Raw genomic sequence first — 18688 nt, forward strand, 5'->3', positions numbered from 1 at the left:
GTGAGTTTGACTGGAGCCAAGGATTATCAAAGTATTAGAGGAGCAGCGCTCCAGACTCGGATTCAGACTCAGTTTTAGCTCTAGCCTTTGCGCCAGCTTCGTCTTGAGCTTTGACTGCTCCTAAGTTTTCGCACTTTATGGGACATCGTTGTCGTTGTCCTGCTTGCCAAAAGCCTCGGGGGCTCATGTGGCAGGCTCGACTCGTCATAAAATCTCTTCCCAAAACACTGGGAAAAATATATAATATATTTCTTTAAACAATATAATATAATAACTATAAGAAAATATCAACTTTCATGACAGTAAATAATTTATTTGAAAAAATTAATGATACGCTTTTTAAGGATAAACGTTTCCTAACAATTTTTCTTACAAGTGCCGCTTTTTCTCCCAGTGTAACTACCACAGTGAGTGGAAATCGCAGAAAACGGAAGCTGGGCCAACGCACATGCATAAGTGAAAGACAAAAGACGCCAAAAGACAAAGGCACTGGGCTAACAAGAAAAAAACACGAGATAGGGAAAGCAATAGGAACTAACAGGGCAGGGGGACCAAGTTAAAGGAGCAGGAATTGCAACTTGCTGGGACATGTAAGAATTATTATCTGCTCTTGCACTCTCAAGTGGCCCCCAAAGAAATGGGGAGGGGGACAATGAATAATGTCCTTGGCGCGCAATGCGGAAATGCAGGCTGCTAGGACCCAAAAGGATACAGCAGTAGGTAAATAAAACAGAGTAATAAAGGAAATATGCTTTCGCGAACATTTCAATCGAAATAAAATTTTATAGCCACCGTTTTATTTTCACTCAGCAGGCAAACCAAAAGCGCTCACACCACACCGAAGTATACACGTTAAATAAACTAACTTTTTCCAACTTCCGCTTTATTTTTACAAATTTTTGGCAGCAACAAATTCCATAAATGTCTATAACGCATTGAATTTCTGCGGTGTGCGGTTGGCGGATGTTTTATTTTTAAAATTCTCTTCTAATTTGAAAATTGTTTGCTGCTTCAAATATGTTTTGCGCCCTCTGCCGTTTTTGGCACTTAGTTGGCCTTTGGCCAAATTACTCGGTGCTGGCTAACGGGGCGTGTGCGTAATGTGCTGCTTTGCTAACTTCTCTTTGAAGTGGCACACGTGAGCATGGCAAACAATGTGCCATCGGGCATTTTTGCGATATTTGCGAATTGGCTGCTCACTTTGTGGAGTTCTGTTTTCCTGTTTCACAGTTTCCATTATTTAATGGTGGCCAATTAAAATATAATCAGTTGGCTAATTGAATTGCGTATTATGTGGGTCAGTTAGTGTTTTTAGTGGTTGGAGAAAATTAGAAATGGAGATAAAACTTTGTATGAGATTGCAGCTATTGGAACATTTAAATAGAGCTTGGATTGCACCAATTTGAGTTTCGACAATAGCATTTATACAACATTGAAGGGATTATATCTTTCTAAAAAATAAGACAATTCGGTTTCTTCTAAATTTCTAAAAAATAAGACAATTCGGTTTCTTCTAAATTTTATCAAAGTAGTATCCCATGTTAGCTTTCCATATTTTGTAATGTTACTAACTTACTAACGTATTTCATTGGAAATTTTTACTAAAGTTTACAAAATAAAGGGCTTATACATTATATCGATTTTTTTTTAAATCGTAGGGCCGTTCTTTGATCTTCCTTCCACCACCTCTCAATATAAAATCAAAACCACATTATTACCTCGACGCCAAGCCAAAAACATTCCCGAGTCATTTGTATTTATTTCTTTGTATCCGCAATGCAAATGAAGTTGTTCCTCTGGCTGTTACAGTTCTATCTTTGTTTTTATTATTTTTGCAATTAAATTTCATTTGTGGAAAGCACCCACATACACAGAAATGAAATTGCCAGAGGGAAAAACAGCAAGAAGCAATTGCTGTGAAAGAAGTTGCCAAAAAAAGGAGGGAGAAAATGTCTATCAGGGCAAGCGGAGGGGAAAAACAACAAATAATAACGGCGTTGATTTCATTTCTCATCTGGACCTCCGCCCTTCTGGCCCTTTATTTTGTCATCCCCTTCCATTGGCCGTCACTTTTTTCGTTTCCTCTTTTTTGCCCGCTTTGTTTGTCTACTTGTTAGCAGCCGCCTTGGCATTAACACGTTAAAAATTCGCTGTCCGCTTTTCCGCCTTTCCCTCTCCTTTTCACTATTTCCGCTTCCTTTTAAGTGAGCCATAAAAAACAAAAATCAACGAACTTTCTGTCGCCCAACGCCTCGTTATTTGTTTGGCCATGTTTACGGAAATCATTAACATTTTCCTCAAGCTCCCAGCGCAGCTCTAATGAATTGGAAGTGAAACCCCCAAGAAAATGACTGAGTAAAAAAACAGCACAAATATACTGCTGTATAAAAGTAATTTGCAAATTGAAGAATCAAGCAAAGGGAAAATATTCCTCTTAGATAGGGGATCGATAGCTCAGTATTATTTTATCTAAAGAACTACTTGAGGGAAACACAAGTGGTTTTAAAATTGTTAATTTTAAAATTATTAAATTTATTACAAATTAGAAAAAGTCAGTAGTTAAATATTGCTGGGTAAATTAGTTTTTTGGGTTACCAAAAATTTTGCACTTTTAAAAGGAAAATTTAACTGAAACCATAAGTAGGAACTTTAAAGTTTAAACTAAATTGGTTCCGGTGATTTATTAGGCTTACTTTGAAAGTGGGTAATTGCCGCACTTTTCCAACACTTTCCCCTATTTTCCAGCTTCCATCGCACTGCGATGGCCTTCTTTTCAAGCCCCATAACGCGACCCCAATGGGGCTTTTCCCCCCAGCCACTCTCGGCACAACTCAACTTAACTTTTCACTTTCAATTTGCCAGGCTCTGCGGCCCATAAAGCGGGGCGTTTATGGCCAACACGCGTGGCCAACACACTGAAACCCGAACAAGCCACCGAAAAAAGAAACTTTCATAATTCATAAGCTGGAGGAATAAACTGCCGACTGAGAGAATCTACTAAGCACACGGCAGCACTTGGATTTACGCTTTATAGGGGGCAAATGTGGTATGGGATCCGTGAGAAGGCCGCAAATCATGTTTTAACAACTTAATAAGTTGGGAAACGCTCGTCCAGCCAACCGAATTTGAATATTGGCCCAGAGTCGGGACATGTGTCTAACATTCTGTTTTTTCCCCAGCCAAATCTTATGCGTCTTCTACCTCATGACGTGCGCATTTTCCTGCTTCATCATCAGAGGCAAAAGGAAAAAAAAGGGAAGAGAAAGATGAGACCACTCCTCGATGCTTTTTATTTGCGCTGGCTTTTTATGACATTTCAAGGGAAAATTTATATAATAATCATAAAAGCGGGAGAGCATGACCGTTGCGGAAATGCTGCGATTTATTTGTATTTGCAGAGTCTTTTCCGCTCACTATGTTTGTGTTTTATTTGCAGCCAATTGATTTGACTGGCGGCGGGCAACTGGTAAGAGCGATGATGGGTCTGATTTTCGTTTTTTTTCGGTGCCCCGGGGATTGTTTTTGGCGATGGCGAACATAAAAGTGTAACATCATATGGAGCACTCGTCTTCTGGTGCACGAAGCCATCATTGTTGCCACTGCGGCTCACTTTATGTGGCATGAATGCTTTTATGACCGCCCACACATCGCACGGGCAAAGTCGGAAAAATCGCTGGAGAAGCGGGAAAAGCTTGCACGGCTGTTTGGCCGTTTCACTGCGCATCAAATCAGGAAATTGTTGCAATTAAAGTGTAAATAATGATGCAGCTAACAATGAATTACGAGTGGATGGGAAAAGAGAAAGGAAGTTCCTACCCGCTGGTTTAGGCCTTTAAACGTTTGCTAAAAACAGAAAAAAATGTTTTATTCATTATACATTTCCAAAACCTACCATTTTATTTAAACAACGTAGGCTTTGACAGAGAATTCCTTTGCCACGTTCTCCCTTCCCTAGAAATTCTTTAGTTTACCCCCAAAACTCTACAAGGAAACATCTAACTTTCAATTTTTATTTCAGTTTTCGAAAATAACTATCAGAATGTTGTGAGTATAAAAAAAAGAAAACATAACCTACCTATTACAAAAAAATAAAATCTCGACTCAGTGAATCGTTCAATTGGAATTCGGGACTAGATCTGAAGAATTATCGTGATATAAAGCAACGTGTAATGAAAAAAATCGGGGATCTGGAGCGCAGGGGAGTCATTTGGGGTCGTCTCATTGGCATCGAAGATGGCAAGGACGATCCTTTTTTTCGATTCATGAGGGAGAACGCCTGAGTCGGTTCACAAAATTATAATAATGTACATTTATAAGTTACTTTAACGCAAGACAAGAATATACTCGTTCAATAAACAAAATGCATTATCATGCGTAAATAATTTGAATATATTATTTTTTATGGCACTCGTGTCTCTCAATTATTCGCTTAGCCTTTTATTATGACGCCGTTGCCTGGACAACGATTCAACCGCAAAAATGGGAACTAAAAGAACGGCCTGAAACAAGACAACTTCGAAAATGTTTCCCAGGTTCAGCCAAGCTGAAACATATTGCACAGGCACAGGGAAAACTGAAAAGCGAGTTGGGTGGCGTAAAAAAGTTACTGAAAAATTGCAGAAAAATGACATTAATTTTAATGCATCGCGACAACCCGAACAAAATGGAAAATACAAAAATTGTCCCAGTTTCCACTCGTTTTTTAAATTAAAAATTGTTTGTGGCGCGCATTTTGCATTTTTGAAAAGCGGACACTGGATGTGTTGCCGTGAATTTTTATTGTGGATTTCCTTTTATTGGAACGAAAGGAATCCTTTACCTTTCCTCGCCTCCCCGCTTGTCACTTGAACTGTCAATTACATTTGTGAACCGCTCATCCTCGAGCTTCCCCACATCAAACTCATTTTCCTGTGCATGCATGCGAAATTTTCCTTCGATTCTCTTTATTTCGGTTTCATCTTTTTCGGATCGGGGTTTTCCGCTCATATTGTACTTATGTATATTCCTCAGTAGCGGCATTTGATTAACATTTAAATTTGCCTTCGGCGTATGTGCAACTGACAGTTGAGTTTGGCCTGTACTGCGGTACATTTTCTTCACGTTTCCATTTCGATTTCCCTGGGCTCGAGTGCAAAGTGTGTGCTTATGACACACAATAATCAATTGTTTTAGCCCCACTTATCGAGTGCCAATAGAATCCTAGCTGCGTCCTGTTCTGGACATTCGATTCGGTTCCAGTCAAGTCTAGTTATTGATGATGGCTCTGGAAATCGGACTACACTCTGACATATATTTATATTACTCGCTGCGGCAAATTGTTTATTGTTTATTGAAATGAAATATTGTTCTCGGGTGCCTCGGCAATTTGCATGCGTTGATTGCTAAAATAAAGTGTTCTCTCGAAGGCAAATCAAAATGCTGCCGTTCGCTTTGTTTGAGGGAATAACAAAAAGTGCTCACAACTATTGCCAAATCCTGTGTGATAGTTCATTGGATATGCAATTCCATTTTTCATTATCTGCTCCGACACATTTATTTATATTTTATTTAACCATTTAAAATACAATATTTGGAGACTTTTGGAGGGACAATTTAATTTATAATTTAATTATTTTTTAATTAAATTTCCAATTTTACAATAGAAAGTCTAAAATATTTATTAATCACTATGGACGGCAGTCCATGTAGTGACGAAGCGCACCAGGAGAGTGTGCGAAGGCGACTACTATATATACACGAAGAAATGAAAATCTGCTGTGATTGTCAGATCGTAATGAGTTATACACCAATCGAAAGGTATTGCAAAAACTTAAAGGATTGCATACCAAGACTTTAAGAAAACCAATTGGATTGGGAGAGAGAGCGGTGAAAGTGAAAAAGTGCAAATTTCGAAATTTGGAGCTGTTGGGGCCGGTGGGGATAAATGCCCCCTCGCAATGTTTTAGTTGTGTTCCTATTGAAAATACCGGTCATATGATAAAATCCGACGCTCCGTTCAAAAGTTATAGCCAAAATAAGATTTTCTTCTTCTTCCCAAAATGAAAATTTAATTCTGTTTGTCAGTTTGTCCACTTGTCCAAAATATGCTTTTTAAGTTCTGAAAATTTGATATGACGTTCATCACATCGATATAAAAAACTTTTGTTCTACCACTTTTGGAAAAACCCGCTAGTTTAGCGGGAAAACAGCTATAAATAGCTAAAATTCGGAAAGCCGTAACTTCTATACTACTAAAGCTACAGACTTGTGCTGCATCTCGTTTGAAAGGTATTTTTAAATGCTATAAAATGCTTCTATATGCAATTTGTGTAAATGTAATAGTTAAAAAGATATGAACAAAATAAAATTTGTTTAAACTTTTTTTTTAGCTTTTTTTTAATTTTCTCAAAAACGGCTCTAACGATTTTCCTTACAACTTTAAACTGTATAGCCCTCGAGATTCCTTAAATTTTGGTATATATCATGTTTATGTAAAAAATCGCGTTTAAAAGTTATTCAGAAACGAAAATAGCCACTTTTGCCAGCTCAGAACAACTAACGCTCCCTGAGTATTGAATTTTATGGAAGGGTATCCGAACTGTATTTTAGGGTCATGGAATCAGTAAATTTGCACTTAAGAGTTCCATATAGGAATCTTTTGTTCTACGACGTTTGGAAAAAGCCGCTACTTTAGCGGGAAAAAGCTAAAAATAGCTAAATTTCGTTAGCTTGTAAGTTCTACACTACTAAAGGTACAGAAATGTGCTATACCTGGTTTAAAAGGTATTTTGAAATACTTCAACGCCTTTTTAACTTAATTTGTTAAAATACAATAGTTTAAAAATTATGATTGACCAATTTAAATTTAAATTTATATATTAGCTCCTATGAGAGCAAATGTAAACAAACAAAAATTCTGATATCAAATAAAAACACCTCTTAACGAGGTAAAAACCTAGTGACGACCGCACCTTCAACATACAAAAGTTCTGATATCAACATTTGTGACGAAAAATTATTACACTCGTCATTAAATAGACTTTCTAATATTTTCTCATTCGGCACGCTGCTATAGAAAATGCCTGTGAAGGGAAAAAGGCTGGAATAGTTTGCTACGGCGGGCCGAATGTGAAAATATTAGAAAGTCTATTTAATGACGAGTGTAATAATTTTTCGTCACAAATGTTGATATCAGAACTTTTGTATGTTGAAGGTGCGGTCGTCACTAGGTTTTTACCTCGTTAAGAGGTGTTTTTATTTGATTTATTAATACAACAATTTAAAAAATTTGAAAATTTTTTATCTGCGAGCCTGATATTTAAACACAAGGTGTGAAATATGTGAAAAATTTAATTTCAGATACATTTCATATTTTAAAATCATTTAATTAGGGTTATTTTTTGAACGTGCTTATATATGTCAATAAGAACATTTTAAATTGGCGCAATCTTACCAAGGATGTATCTTTAAATAAAATAAGCAAAGTTAATTGGCTATGTGCAAAATATATATTTTCCGGATACTGCACTGTAGTGGATATTCCAATCCACAAATACCTTCCTCTTTAAGAACTTTACTCGAAAACTGCAAATTCTGCGCCATGTGAGTGTATGGGATGCAGCCAAAGTAAATCCTGGCCAGAATGGTGGCAGGACTTAAGTACGTGTTGATTATGGAGCGTGTTTGTTATTATTATTGTTGCAGCAACATCTTCTTCTTCCTTTTCGTTGTGGTTAATGGTAGTGAGCAAGCACCCGGGAGGGTGGGAGTTGAGTGGGGCGGTAAAACTTATACACCATTTACCATATCCCACGACTAGCAGCAAACGTAGTTTTTTATGCAAATATTTAAGAGCATCATCGAAGGCACGGCGAGTGCAAGATTCTTTCCACTCAACGGGGTGCAAGTGTGCGTGTGTGTGCAATAATGCCCCCTGCGTGTGTGAGAGTGGGTGTGGTGGTGATGGTGATGGTTTAGGGGGAATCCCCTCCTGCGTAAGCCATATGTAGATATATGTTTATGTCTGTGCACTACACTCGACGATAAAATCGTCATGTAGTCGTAATGTCTGCATCAAATTGCATTTGCCCAACGCCTCTGGCGCGTTGCTAACTCTCAGTCCCGCCCACTTTTCGCCACCGCCCCCGTTTCCCACCACACTTTTCCCTATTTTTACCAAGCGTGTGGATATGGGGGCTCCATATGTGTCGACATCGTCAACGCAATGTGTATTTATGCGTAGTTTAATGCGGTTCAATGTCTGGTAACGACATCAAAACACAGCCAGGATGGAAAGGAGTCAATGGGGAGTTTTCCACCCACTCCACTCACTGAAGTCATAATCATAATCAGGAATCATAGTCAGTCGCAGGAAAAAAGAAGAAGAAGCTGCGTCTGACTTGAATAGATATTTTTATTATTTTCAAATTGAATTCGCATATCGTTAGTACCGGCAAAGATCAAGGGAAATCGGGGAGCGTATTGAAAGTGCGCTTGAACGCACGTTAACCAAATCGGATTTGTTTAATATATGATCCGGAATGCGAATTTGATTGCTAAGTGCATTTCATGTGCATATCGATGGTTTGACAATGTTATGACAGGACTTAAGTGGGGGGATTAAATGACAAAATACGAAAAGTCCTAAACGGTTGCTAAGGGGGATTATTTGGAGATTTCAAAGGAGCGGCAAAAATAGGGGAAAGTAATTTAGGTTATTTTAAATGGTTAAATAGCTAAATAACCCTTGCGAAATCCATTTTTATATGAAATCAATTTCCTGGTTACAATCAAATAAATTCAAATATTTAGTTACAAGCAACAGTTAAGTTTGAGTCTAAGATAATTATTTACAGAATTTTACTTAAAGATAAGACAAACGATATATTACCCTGGTTGGCCTCTATTTTGAATTCATCCCGGGCTCGACCTTGGCTTTTTCCAACCCGAATAAGACGCCCCATTCGTGTCATTCGCTTGTCTAGAGGCATTTTATCATTCTGCTGATTTCAAGTACCAGCAGAGATGTATTTCACTCAGTGTCCTGGATCTTGTTGGCTGCGTATCCTCGTGTCCTTTGCCACTCGACGATTTGAAGATGCAAAAATGTCCATTTAACCGAGATTTATGGCAGCCAGCAGGGTTATTTATGGCAATTTGTTTTATTTACACGATATCTGCCAGTGGCCAGATGGAAAGCCACCTCCATTCCCTGGCACTAAGCACTCGCAAATAAATTTGCACAAATTATTATGGGTTAGGGGATTAAATGCAAACACGCCCTGGCAAAAAACAGCAAGAAAAACCGGGGAGATGTGCCTATAGCCATGGTTAAATGGATAAAGTTCAATGGGAACATTTCTGGGGAGAGGGAAATGCTGGGGAAATCCAGCCCGCGGGTCAGTTTATCGCATTTATTGGCGCTCTATATTTTATACATAAATTCTGAGCCACGTTGCGTTGTTGCAGGTGCAGCAGCTGCACACAAAAACAAACTGGCAAACACGCAAACAAACGGAAAAATGAAACCAAATGCAAATAGCTTAATACACATTTTTTGGCCTGGCCAAAACAAGCTTTTCCCTCTCTTATTTTATCCGCACCTATATACAAACATATATCTGCCTACATATAGATGGAAAACAGGGAGCCCGGCAGCATAATGAATGCCACATAAATCCGCTGGCTCCGTGCACTAGATTTCATGGCTATGATTTTGTAATAAAAATGCATTTTTATTACGAAAATAAATTGCATTCCTTTCGCTGCCTTTTCTTTATTTATCATTTTTTCTCTCTTTTGTCAAATTGTTTGGATAGTTGAAGTGGGTGAGATAAATCCCTCAAATCTTTATTTAAATTCCCACGCAAAAATTACCCAACAAATGCTGAAAGGAATGAATGGAGCACGGAAAATGCTGGCAAAACAGGCAAATATTAATTAGTTAATTTAGGTTCAATGGCCCAGAAACGTGGGAAGCTGGAAATGATTGCTTATTTAGCTGAATATCCATAGGTTAATGTGTCGTGTCCGTAATAGGAATTAATTTCGGGAGCTAGGCAACTATAATGGAGAACTTAAAGACTGTGCACGTTCAAATTTTCTAAGAAAATTCTGCAGAAGGGAAAATGAGAATGAAATTAAATGAAATACATAAATTATTGATTATTGATTATAAATTTCAGCTATGCAACTATTTTGTATTATTTAAAAGTCACGCATTTAAGTTGTCAATCTTCCCTTTTTCCGTTCCATTTAAATTGATTTAGTATAAGCTCCAAAATGTATTGCGTATACGCGATGTGAGCCGCTTAGCGTGCAAAACTGTTGCATGTTAAACGGGATTTCGTGTCGTAAAAACCGCAAAAGCCAAGCAGCAACAAAATGGCACAACAAATGGCAATGCAAATCCAAAATGGCGTCAACTACAAGAAGAGCAGCCAACAACAAGAATGTTTATCCCTTTTTAAAAACTTTTATTGTGCAGTCGAGTGTAAACAAAAAATTGCCAAAAAAAATAAATACAAATACAAAGACTAGACGGAGACACTCATACAGAGGCGCACACAATATGGCAGCGTGGAAAACTAATATGCTGTAATGGCTTAGGACTTTCAGGACTTTGAATGGCTGCCCTCACATTGTTATCCTTTTCTTCAGCCTGCGTCCCTTGGCTTTTTGCGTAAACAAGTCAGATGGGTAAAAAGCCATGACAAACAGTTGGGCACTGAGAAAAAACATTGCTCTACACCTAAGTCATATTAAAAAGAAGAAACAAGAAGAAGGTCTATAAAAAATAGACCAGTTAAATTTATTAAATTAATAATAATTGTTATAAGAAATATCAAAATAAATTATGTTTAAACAAGAAAGGAAGCTAGCTTCGGCAAGCCGAAGCTTATGTACCCTTGCAGATCATTCTATTAATTTACAAATCGCAAAAATGTTAAATTTCTTATTATTTCACATTAATTTTTCGATCGTTTCTATCACAGCTATATGATATAGTAGTTCGATCTTTTAAAAATTAAAATCGAAATTCGGAAATATTTCAAAATAGTCATATCCCAGAGTAGAAGGAACTGTAATAAAAACCAACAAAGATATAATTTTTTTCCCATTAATTTCCATTTAATTTTTCGACCGTTCCTATGGCAGCTATATGATATAGTGATCCGATTTAAAAAACAAAAAAACCGAAATTCAGAAATATATTAAAAAAAATGTTCCCAAGAGTAGAAGGTAAAATTTTAAAAAACACCGGAGCTAGAATTTTTTTACGTTTTTTTTTTTTGATCCTTCCTATGGGAGCTATAAGATATAGTTGTCCGATCCGTTTGGTTCCGACATATATACTACCTGCAATAGAAATACGACTTTTACGAAAGTTTCATCCCGATAGCTTTACAACTGAGAGACTAGTTTGCGTAGAAACGGACGGACAGACGGACGGACAGACGGACAGACGGACATGGCTAGATCGACTCGTCTAGTGATGCTGATCAAGAATATATATACTTTATGGGGTCGGAAACGTCTCCTTCACTGCGTTGCAAACTTCTGACTGAAATCATAATACCCTCTGCAAGGGTATAAAAAAGAGTTTAAAGTAGCTTGCTCAGATGATCTAATAAATAATTTAAAATATATATAATGAAAATTGTCATACATGTTTTAAAAAACACCGCCAACTTTTGTATTTTTGTTCAAGTACTATTTTTGCACTGTTTAGGAAATTTCCCTGTTATTTTTACCCCCTTTCCTTTTATTTTTAGCCATCCTCCGATTCCGTCAGTGACTGCTGCATATGTTTGGCTTGACTTGTGTCTGCTTAATGCGCAAAATATTGCGATGATCAATAACAATCGCCTGTCCCCCGGAGCTCTAAGCCAAAGTACACCCCCTCCGTTCCGCCCCTGGAAATCCTCCATTAGCCCCCTATTGCCATTTGTTGTTATCATGTTTGGCGTCATTATTGTTGTAATTTATTTACGCTCTGCACATTTTTCGCTTACGCCTTCGCTCAGTTTTTGCCTTTTGTCCATTTTTATTTTGTGTGTGCGACTTTTATCAGTTGCGACAAATGTGGCAAGCTGGAAAAGCCCCATTCCACCCCCTCAAACACACAGTTTTTCCGCTGCCTTGGTGTGTGTGTGTGTGCATTTGGCATGTGTGTTGAGCGTTTGATCTTTCAATTATGGTTTATGGTTGATTGATAATTGAATGTCTAATGTGGGCAGCGAGAACCGAAATCAAAGTCTGCCGTCTGATTAGGAAATGGGTTGATGGTGGGGTTGATTTGTGGGTTCAAGTTGAAAGAGATATATACTCTAGATTCCAGTGTTTTAAAAATATTGCAACATTTAGTTACTATAAAAGCCATTGAATTGAGAAGTATGATTCGAAGTTACATGCATTTACTTTGTTTATTAAGTAACTTTATAATTTTGTTTACAATTAGGTTGTGCTTTTCTTATTTGTCCAAATTATATACATTTTAATGTAAAAAGTGAATCCAACCATTTTATTTTAAATTGTACAAAAATAATTTCCCTCTTTTTTCAACCAGGTCGCATTAAATCACCGTTTTCTTTTCCCCGAGATAATAAATTATATAAGAACGAGGTTAACACATACAGTTGACCTTCCCTAAGAGCTGCCCAAGTGAATACCTAAATAAGCAGCATCTGCTTTTTGTATGCCCCCTATGCCACGCCCCTGCTTCCTCTCACCTGTCATGCATTAATTTGCGCAAATGACAAAAGCATGTTTGCTAATGGAAAACCTGTCTGTCAAATTTGCTTAAGTGAGTAAAATTTATTCTCACCTTGGTTATTTTTCCACTGCCCTCTCGATTTCCTTTCTTGGATGTCAGGAATGACTTTCCCTGTTGACTCGACATCGGGGTTAATAATGAGCTAACATAATTAGTGGGAAAAGTGCAGGTTGAGTAGAAATTGCAGTGGCGAGTGAAATGGCTGCGAGACTCTCCCATTTATCATCCGATTGTGGAAATCGTCTGCATTTGACACTTTCCTCCTGGCAAACAATAAATTTAAAGCCAGTCCGAAGTGAGAGCAACAAATTATCCCCCAGCACACATGCCGACACAATTAGTTAGGAGCTCGAAGGAGAAAAAACCAAAACACCACAAAAATAAAGCTCAAAATGAAAACTATGCTCTGGTGATTTATGTTCTTCGAAAGTTGCCCAAAGAAACGAGCGAGACAGTGCCGGAAAATACGAAACTATGCTATGCAAAACTTCAAAAACAACTGCCGAGGGGCAGGGGGAAAATCGAGGGGAAAAGGCCAAGCCGCAGCAATAAAAATTGACGGCAGGGCCAAGGATAAAGGAGCCTGCCTATAAGGGATACAGGCTCTGGGCAAAACCCAGAGAAACAGCAACTAAGCCACATGTGTCGCGCCCCGATCGAAAGCGCCGTAAATTAGGTCAGCGGGAAAAAAGGGAAAATGTCGAGGGCGCTGCGGAAAAGCGGAAAAACCTTCAACCAGAGTGTAACTCACCCACAGCGAAACAAATCGCTGAAGCATACCAAATCATGAGGGTAAAACGTGCTCACACTTTCAAGCTGGTAGGTTTTATTTACAGTGAAAAATATTTCGGAACTTAAATTTATCTAGAAATTCACGTAAAGCTACGAATAAAAGGTGAACATTAAATGTGTGAATCAAAGAAACTATTACTTTACCAACATTTTGTATGTTTTAGCAGCTGCAGATAAGAAAGGATTTAAAATCATATGGTAACATAATTAGAGCTTGAATAATTTAATATCTGTTTTCCCTTCGAAACAATATATTGTCCAAATATCAAAAATATCGAACACTTTCAAGCTCTAAACCTAATTTCACACCAGCATGCGGAAAATTTTATTAATTATTTTAAGGACTTCTTATTTGTTTACAAAATATTTTTTTAGCTATTTTTCAATAATCGTCAACGTTTTTCTCAGTGGATAATCAGCTCATCTGATGAATGTGCAGATTTATAAAACTACTCCATTTTGCCGCAGTAAATGTATTTATCAATTTGCAATTGCAAGTAGCGCAGCCAGACAAAAGAGAAATCTCAGGGAATTACATTTTATTGCCATGCGGTTATATACGTTTTTCGTTTTTTATCAGCTAAACTCGTTTTCTTTGGATAGTCAGGTGCCTAAACCTGCACTAAATAACTTAGCTCCATCTTCCCCACGGTATCTGGCTTTCTGGGTGGCAAACTTTATTTTCAGTACGGTCGAAAGTTTCAGGAGTGTGTGTAAGCCACGAATTCCTTTATTTTTAGCCATTGCTGCAGTTTAAAGTTAAGCCAAGTCGTTGAAAAGTTGGCTTTGCGGCCAACGGCAGCCGGAAGGCTTCAAAATAAATGCGCTGGGAAAGTCAATCAAGTGTTGCAACATCGACTTTCTATCCGCTGCCCTGTGCCACTTGCCACTTTCTCCCGGAGTTTCCCAGTAACAGCATTTACATCTTGATTGCAATTGATAGGTGGTCGGCAGGGTAAGTCGAGTGCAGCAGGAGATAGTTAAAAGGGCCTGGCATTTCCTATTAAATATTAATCACGCTGAAAGTGGACGATGGAGAGTCTGCTGAAATCGATTGATAATGGAATGCCGTTCAGTAATTAATTCGAATGATTAATGCCTCAATATATATACGCGAAACAGCTTAAAAATATACAATTTAAATAAATCCCGCTAAAGGAAATCCTTTCATATAATATTATAAGTATTCTACCCCATTTTTTTGATAACTTTATTATCCTTTAATTTTTACCATATTTTTTAAATTTCTTGGCATTCATTTTCTTTAATGTTCAGGTTTCTCGAGATGCTACCTGCTTTTATTTATTTCCCCCAGCCTCGTTTTTCTCATTTTCTTTTTTGGCCTACAAAATAATTGCCTACTTTTTCGGTGCCGCCAAACTTCATTTGAATTCTCCGAGGTTTTGGAACCCATGGGAATAAGTTTCGGTTTCCTCGAATGGCGTTTGTGTTCTCCAAACTTCCCCTGAACTTCCCTCATCAACCAATTGCGACTGTAAAATTATACAAATTAATTTGGGAGCGACAATTGCGTCGAGTCTCATTTGAGTGGGAAAATGGGTTGGGAAGCAAAGAGGAAAATCCCTAGGCGGGAGGATCTATTCCGGTTGCCATTTCCTGTTTTGGCGGCGGACTGTGGGCGTGGCATCGCATTAATTATGCTCAAGTGTCCGCTGGGAAAGCGGCCAACACTTGTTCCATAATGACTTTTGTACCATCAGACGACACGCCCTCAAAAAATTAAAAAATAGGGAGCATCAGGCTTTTGATTTGATTTAGGGTCCAAGCAGCTTTAAAAAGCAGAAAGCAAGGGAAGAGTAAAGGATTTTATTGCACAAAAATAGCGTCAAGAGTCGAGCTGAAAATTTATCGGTACAGCAGCAGCAAGGCAATATATCAGAGATTTATGTCAGCATCATCACCCACCTAAAACAGACAGAGACGAAATGTGAAAAATAGAAAGAGAGCAACAATGAACCAACTATAAACCCGAAAAGAAAGTAAATAAAACGCAGAAACGCAATACAAGAAAAACAGCACCGAAAAGCTAAGGAAAGCTGAAATTGGTGAGCGTAAAAATGAAATTGAGCAGCAGGCTCCAGTCTATCTTATGTGTGAGTTGGGAAAAGCGGAAAAGCAAATGGCAAGCAAATTGTAAACCTTATCAGAGCCTGTAGCTTCAGGATGGGAGAGGAAAATGGGAAAACGGATAAAATGGAGGAAAGCAAACATGCAAATAAATCTGTGGCTCCCAGAAGTTGCTCGACTTAATTTGATTGAAGGAAAAGCTAAAAAAAATGTGGGAGCAAAGGGAGTCAAGTGACCCAACTAGGAGACAACTGCTTCTAAGATTTCCTCTCAGCGGAAAGTAAAACTTTAATTTGTCCAGGAGAAGTTTTCAAGCAAGCGCTGTTGTAGAAATCTTAGACTATGATTTCTACTTTGTGTAGATAAGAAATTAGGGGTGCCACAGAAAACAAGAGGGTTTTAAAATGAGCTAAAAGGATAAAAAAAAGAAAATTCAGTATTCGAAATACAGTTTCAAACTCTACTTTCTTTATTCAAAGTTCTACAATATCCACTTTAAAATTATTTATTTATTTCTCCCAGTGCGTGATTGAAATAAAAGTTTCTTTGTGGAATGTCATTGATTTATTTCTTATCTTCTTGAAAAGAATTTTTTCTTTAATGCGTTCATTTCATTACTCATGCTCTCATATTTCGTTTGATTTCCCCACATTATTCAGCTGTGCCTGTTTGCTTTTATCTTTATTTTGCCCACTTTTTCCTCGACTTTTCCTCCTCCCACCGGCCACTTGTATTTATTTGTTCTCAATTACTCTCGCATCTTGAGGCTGCCAACATTTTTAAAGCTTAACAGCATTTTTCCACCCACTTGACTGCTGAAAATAATATAAATTTATACATATACATATATATGAAACCGGGAAGAAAAAGCGAAATTGTTCAGCTCTTATTTCCATTTCTGTGGCTTATTTCGCTTTAGCCCATTTCTGTGCCATTTGTTATTGTTGTTTTACGCTTTCGCACTGCCGCAATTTTAGATATTTCTTTTACTCGGCCAAAGGGAAAAAGAAGCAGAAACAGAAATTGTGGCCGGCAAAAAGTTGAAGTTTATTTATTCTGCTGTGGGTGTGGAAAAACAGGGAAGCGGGAACGAAAGCCACCTGCACTTTTTCTTTCACGTGCCAGCGACCACGAGCCACTTTTCCAGGAAAACGGGATGGAAAATGCCTGGACTTTCATTACATGGCCAGAAAACGCAGAAAACTTTTCACTTGTTCTCCCGCTTTTCTTTTTTTTTTTTGCTGTTTTTTTTTCTTGGCCTGCGGCTCTGGCTGCAGGTATTTATATTTAAATGCGGCTTGCGGTTCGCCATTGCGCCTATTGTTATGCAATGAAAGTTTGTTCGCCAACAGAAACTCCCTTAACCTCAATTTCGGATGGGTTTCCCTTCCTTCTCGAGAGCGCCAGTCCATTTTCATAAATTTCCCGGACCCACCCGTCTTGTGGTTTCATGTGTCTATAGCAGCCATTCCTCAGCGACCTTCAATGTCAACGTTTTTATTATGTTATTGACTTCTAACCACATTTTCACACCAAATAAATGTGTCCTTGACAGAAAGGACACACAAAGAGGCAGATAAATGCGGAGAGATACCAAAGAGTAAGAGAAAAAACGTTTAGAAAACTCAGTGAACCATAATTTGTGGTGGTTTTCCTCTCTCCATTATAGTTTTTGGAGCCTATCTTCAATTCCAATATAAGCTCAAAGCAGACTATAGATAAATATGCATAAACATAAATAAATATATATAATTTTTGTAGTATATGGCCGAATTCTTTCATACATTGTAAACCGCCCAGGCATAAATATATATATTTTTATACATATTTTTTTAGCCTGTGACGCAAAAAATGTTTGCCTTGCCGACTTCTTGCCTCCTTTTGGGCTTTTATTTTTTGCTGTGTGCTTGCAAAGTGAAATTTATTAGAAACGCAAAATCTGTTTGCAGATTGTGTATAAGATTTGATTATTTATGGTCAGTTGTTTGTTGTGGCCAGCAAGCCAGAAGCCAACATTGAAAATTGGCTAACAAAACAAGCTAGCAAAAGCGGAGGAAAAAGCGTAAACAGATAGCGAACGCTGGCCAAGAGAGTTGATTTATGTAAATTTCTTGGTTTCGCCCACAAAAGTTGAGGCGGAAATGTTGTGGAAATATGGAAAATTATATTCAATAAAAATATCCTCCTCAAAAGCCACAAATTCGCATTTAACATAGAAGGAGAAAACTACGAATTTCTGATCAAAGTTTGGATAACAAATACATGCTTTTCAATAAAAATATCTGTCAAACGCCATGAAATATAAACATAAGCTAAACTGCCAATTCTCACCCAATATTTTTGCAATGCATAGTCGAATTTAAATCAAAATATACTTTTAATATTTTATTCAATTGTTTTATTTTTTACCAATCTTTAACACACCCTAGTTAAAAAGTGCTTTAACTTGGCGAAATCTTAATTTAAGTCGGTCCTGGACCCAAACAAATCTCTCTGAAAGTTGGGGTCTTGGGTGAATACTCTACAACATTCTTTCAGCGTTTGTCTGCCTCGCTTCCCCATCTAGACACAAGTTTTGCATCCACTAAATTAAACTAGGAAAAATTCCCCTGCTCACACAAAAAACTCTTCAACACAAATTCAACTAATTAACTTAAGGCTCCTCGAGGAAGCAACCAAAGCAAAACCAGACCATTCCAGAATTCTCCCTCCATCAACAACAGGAAAGGCAAATAATTTTCAACAAATTTAACTAACGTCGAAAAAAACTTTACCCTGTTGTTGCTTTCAGAATTAACCCGACAGAGAAAGGAGAAATTGAGAAGAGAACCGGAGAACTGGAGCGTGAGGCCAAACTAAACAGCAGGTAAGTTGGGTAAACAACTCGAATCGCAATTAACGCAAAAGGTAGGGTAGGGTCCCGGGAATACCCCAAAAATAACCGCCACTTGCCGCATGCAAGTGAAAAACTATTGGGCTATTGGGGTTACCTTAATGAAATACGCGTTACGGCATTTGCGTTTTCCATGAATAATACATGATCCAGGTGGACAC

At 37.8% G+C, this 18688-nt stretch overlaps 2 protein-coding genes across 3 annotated transcripts in view; both read left to right on the top strand.

Moving 5' to 3' along the window:
* The window catches only part of LOC108067638 (uncharacterized), a 136255-nt gene that overhangs the window by 14702 nt on the left and 102865 nt on the right, over positions 1-18688 (top strand). For both annotated transcript variants that reach the window (XM_017156760.2, XM_017156761.2), the window contains exon 3: positions 18426-18500. The gene's annotated coding sequence lies outside the window, so the exon portion shown is untranslated. The remainder of the gene's footprint in view (positions 1-18425; positions 18501-18688) is intronic.
* On the top strand, positions 3885-4382 carry LOC108067641 (uncharacterized). The gene is made up of 2 exons (XM_017156765.3): positions 3885-4044; positions 4106-4382. Exons 1-2 carry the CDS (start codon positions 4040-4042, stop codon positions 4278-4280), a joined length of 180 nt encoding a protein of 59 aa, XP_017012254.1. The 5' UTR covers positions 3885-4039; the 3' UTR covers positions 4281-4382.

Source organism: Drosophila takahashii, chromosome 2L (assembly GCF_030179915.1).
Source record: "Drosophila takahashii strain IR98-3 E-12201 chromosome 2L, DtakHiC1v2, whole genome shotgun sequence".
NCBI lineage: Eukaryota > Metazoa > Arthropoda > Insecta > Diptera > Drosophilidae > Drosophila > Drosophila takahashii.